Genomic DNA, 4,640 nt, shown 5'->3' on the forward strand with positions numbered 1-4,640 from the left:
TGTAAGTACGAAACCCCAAAAGAAATCAAAATGGAAAATAAACAACATAAAACAAATGAAAATAATAAGATAAATTAATTTATTTCTTTTTTTTATTGTTATTTTTCTCTCAATTATTTTGAAACAAACAAAAAATAAAATTAAAAAGGAGGAAAAAATAAATGTTTGTTACAAAACGGACAGACACAAAGTTTACAAAGCATTAAGATTACAAACACATTGAAGATCCATTGTTGAACATGAAAACACGTTGGTGTACATGAAAATATCAACGTTGTTGTACATGAAACGGATGCATTTTAGAACTTGCATTTGCATTGCTAAATGGTTTGGATATGTTTGCTGTGCTACACAGAACATTATTGTCAAGTCAATTTTGCTTCATTTAAAGTCGTACGTCAATTCTTCTTCTACACCTTTTCCCACTCAAGTGGGGTTGGCGTTTTTCGCCGTAAAGTCGTACTTCAATTAAGAAAAAAAAAACTAGCTGCTAGTGGCTGTAGCTAGCTATTCACTCCCAAGTATTTTCTTTGTACACTAAGAAGGTAGAAACAAATTTCCAGGCTGGCAGGATTCAAACCCAAGGTCTCCTATACCCTAGGCCCTAGGCAAGATCACCTACCATTTTTTTTTTTTTTTTTTTTTTTTTTTTTTTTCGACAGTGAAATCTCGATTAGTATTAAATCGATTGGATTATCTTGCATATCGCTTTACTTTCCTTATCCTATAGGAATATAGCATGCCCATCCCGTAGTATACCTCTCATCAGATGGGCGAGAAGAGACAGCTGTTGTAAGGATCACAAAACGCGTTTAACTAGTGTGTATTGCAGCTTACTTTGTACTTCGTATATTCGATGATAAACCTCAAATTTATAATGTAAACTCTGGATGGTTTCCTATTTCCTAGGTCTTTAGGTGTGTCCACACCAATCGGTCCAAATTTTTAGTTTACTTAACTACCATTTTTCAGTGGTTTTGATTATTTCTTTACTTTCCTTATCCTATAGGAATATAGAAAGGAAAGTAATGTATTCTTTTCGACAGTGAAATCTCGATTAGTATTAAATCGATTGGATTATCTTGCATATCGCTTTACTTTCCTTATCCTATAGAGGAGACATAGTCGACCGGCCATCGACCGATGTCGACTGAACCGTCCACACTGCGTCGACAACATAGATTCACCTCGTCGATCGACGACCGGTCGACTATGTTTGGACACACCTTTTCAACAGGTGATTGGATTAGACCGTAGTTTCCTTGAACAGTTTGACTTCATCCCCTTCCTCTGACGGGACCAAGGTTTCAATGTAGTGACGCTTGGGAGAGAATTGTGATATGCAATCGTCCTCACTACGACACTGCCATACGTCGTTCGATTTAACACAGCCTGGAAAATTGACAGTGAAATCTCGATTAGTATTAAATCGATTGGATTATCTTGCATATCGCTTTACTTTCCTCATCCTATAGGAATATAGAAAGGAAAGTAATGCATTTTTTTCCGACAGTGAAATCTCGATTAGTATTAAATCGATTGGATTATCTTGCATATCGCTTTACTTTCCTTATCCTATAGGAATATAGAAAGGAATCGACAGTGAAATCTCGATTAGTATTAAATCGATTAGATTTTCTTGCATATCGCTTTACTTTCCTTATCCTATAGGAATATAGAAAAGAAAGTAATGTATTCTTTTCGACAGTGAAAACTCGATTAGTATTAAATCGATCATTACATCTTGCCTATCGCCAGCAGTCGCTAGGATATGCTACAACACTGATCACAATATTTCCTACCCTCCCCGTCTCCTCTCTCGCACTAGAAAGGAAAGTAATGCATTTTTTCCGACAGTGAAATCTCGATTAGTATTAAATCGATCATTACATTTTGCCTATCGCCAGCAGTCGCTAGGATATGCTACAACACTGATCACAATATTTCCTACCCTCCCCGTCTCCTCTCTCGCATTTCCTTTTCCGCCTCTTCTTCTTCTTCTTCCTTTTCTTCATCTTCTGACTGTCTATCAATTCATCCCCCGTCGCTTCATCCCCTCCTTCCTGTACATCATTCTTTTCCACCTCGAGGTTCGCCTGCGGTTCATGTTCGCTTTTCTCCCCTAGCATTGTACTTGTCTTTTCCGCCTCTTCTTCTTCTTCCTTTTCTTCGTCTTCTGACTGTCTATCAATTCATCCCCCGTCGCCTCATCCCCTCCTTCCTGTACATCATTCTTTTCCACCTCGAGGTTCGCCTGCGGTTCATGTTCGCTTTTCTCCCCTAGCATTGTACTTGCTCCTATTTTTTCCGCGTCTTCTTCCTTGATGATCGAGTTCCTATTCTGTTTCTTGAGCACGTTGATGAGAAACTCGATTAGTATTAAATCGATCATTACTTACATCTTGCCTATCGCCAGCAGTCGCTAGGATATGCTACAACACTGATCACAATATTTCCTACCCTCCCCGTCTCCTCTCTCGCACTTCCTTTTCCGCCTCTTCTTCTTCTTCCTTTTCTTCGTCTTCTGACTGTCTACCAATTCATCCCCCGTCGCTTCATCCCCTCCTTCCTGTACATCATTCTTTTCCACCTCGAGGTTCGCCTGCGGTTCATTTTCGCTTTTCTCCCCTAGCATTGAGCTTGCTCCTATTTTTTCCGCGTCTTCTTCCTTGATGATCGAGTTCCTATTCTGTTTCTTGAGCACGTTGATGATGTTGCTTAGCTTGCTAATGTTTGTACTCTTCCCGCCTGCCTTCCCACTACCGGTCGCGGTGGAGTTACAGTTCCCGCTGGTTATACGGTACGGGCTAGCTTCACTACTCGCCGCCTTGTGTAGCCGGAAACACGAAGTGGACCCAAACGTTTCCCCGTCCTCCCGCTACCGGTCGCGGTGGAGTTACAATTCCCACTGGTTATACGGTACGGGCTAGCTTCACTACTCGCCGCCTTGTGTAGCCGGAAACACGAAGTGGACCCAAACGTTTCCCCGTCCTCCCCTAAACTATCGCTCCTACGCGATACCTTGCCCCGCTTCTCCTTGGTGTCACTATTGTCAGGGCCGGCAATCGACTGGTTATACGGTACGGGCTAGCTTCACTACTCGCCGCCTTGTGTAGCCGGAAACACGAAGTGGACCCGAATGTTTCCCCGTCCTCCCCTAAACTATCGCTCCTACGCGATACCTTGCCCCGCTTCTCCTTGGTGTCACTATTGTCAGGGCCGGCAATCGCGATGATCTTCTCCTCCACCTGCTCAAACCAGTCCTCATCCGAACTACTATGATGCGACTCCAGGCGCGGCAAACTAATCTGCGAATTGGCGTCAAAACTCGAATCATTCCTCAGCTTGAGTTTGCTAATGGACCGCACGAAGATATGGTTGGGATTATTAGCGTTAGAAGTAGGACTAGACGAGGCAAGCGATACAGAACGCGTCCTCCAACCAGGGGCGGCCTTCTCCTTTCCCCCGGCCAAACCTTGGCAGCTACACTCACTCTCACTGTTGACACGCTTCACGATTTTAATCTTGTCAATAATGATGGACTTAATCGAGGATTTGCGACTACTTGTGGTGCTCGTGGTATGGTTCGAATCGACAAGGTTGGGATCTATACTAAACTGAAGGCCTACGCTAGACAGGGACGTTTTCGAGCCTTTCAAATTCATCGAATCGTCGAAGCTAATCTGCTTCACCGGGTGGTGCTCGTGGTATGGTTCGAATCGACAAGGTTGGGGTCTATACTAAACTGAAGGCCTACGCTAGACAGGGACGTTTTCGAGCCTTTCAAATTCATCGAATCGTCGAAGCTAATCTGCTTCACCGGGATGTTTTTCAGGGATTTCGGCGACTCGGTTTTGGTCCGCGCAGACAACCCTGAGGCACCCCCTATTGGAGGCACCCCCCCGGGCCCGCCTGCGTTTACCAATGGATCTTCAATGTCGACACTACAAGAGCGACACAGCTTTTTGCTAGAGTTAGAAGAGGAGGAGGAAGAGGAGAGGGATTTGATGAAAGGCGCGGTAGAGTGCTGGGTCGAAGGCGGGTTGGAAATCCGTACTATACCTTCGTTGTTCTTCAGATCGAACTTGAGATAGACGGGCTGCGAAGATAAGAACAATGGTATTGTTACAAAGGAAGAGTGTATAATTTCACTGACCAAAAGAGCAATGAAAAACGTAGATAATTTTTAACTTAACCACCAAGTTGTTTGTGTTAATGGGAAAATTTTCACTGAAAGAAGCTAAGTTGAAGAATGGAAAATAAATGAATACCTAAATGTTTGTATCTAAGTAACTTATTTGTCTTAAAGCTTACCTTATGATCTCCCATACACGTATCCAAACCTATGAGATTATATTCTGTACTATCTTCACTAGACATCTGAAATGAAAAAAATATATCATCAAACACTAACAAATAGATACAAAATGAGCAAAATTTTCCAAGGTGCTTCTTTTGATTCTCTTGAAATCCGAAATTCTCAAAAAAAAAAAAAAAAAAAAATCCGGCCCGGCTTATTTCTTTACAATTAACTTTTTTTATACCGAGAAGTGGGAAGGTCCGTCCTAATTTTATTTACCATCATTGAAGCTCGGCTTAGTTTTTTAAAAGGAGGTCGAACCTAATCTTATTTACCAGGA

General features: G+C 42.2%; 1 protein-coding gene across 1 annotated transcript in view; it reads right to left on the bottom strand.

Moving 5' to 3' along the window:
- Positions 1-1,851: 1,851 nt before the first annotated feature.
- Positions 1,852-4,640, bottom strand: part of LOC103518378 — a 29,930-nt gene continuing 27,141 nt past the window's right edge. Inside the window, exons 9-13 of the mRNA XM_026830197.1 lie at positions 4,315-4,380; positions 3,812-4,099; positions 3,142-3,683; positions 2,645-2,861; positions 1,852-2,138 (exon numbers count right to left, since the gene is read on the bottom strand). Of these exons, the coding sequence (XP_026685998.1) occupies positions 1,914-2,138; positions 2,645-2,861; positions 3,142-3,683; positions 3,812-4,099; positions 4,315-4,380 (1,338 nt within the window). The 3' untranslated portion in view covers positions 1,852-1,913. The remainder of the gene's footprint in view (positions 2,139-2,644; positions 2,862-3,141; positions 3,684-3,811; positions 4,100-4,314; positions 4,381-4,640) is intronic.

This window comes from Diaphorina citri, unplaced genomic scaffold (genome assembly GCF_000475195.1).
Source record: "Diaphorina citri unplaced genomic scaffold, Diaci psyllid genome assembly version 1.1 scaffold2170, whole genome shotgun sequence".
In the NCBI taxonomy this organism is placed as follows: Eukaryota; Metazoa; Arthropoda; class Insecta; order Hemiptera; family Psyllidae; genus Diaphorina; species Diaphorina citri.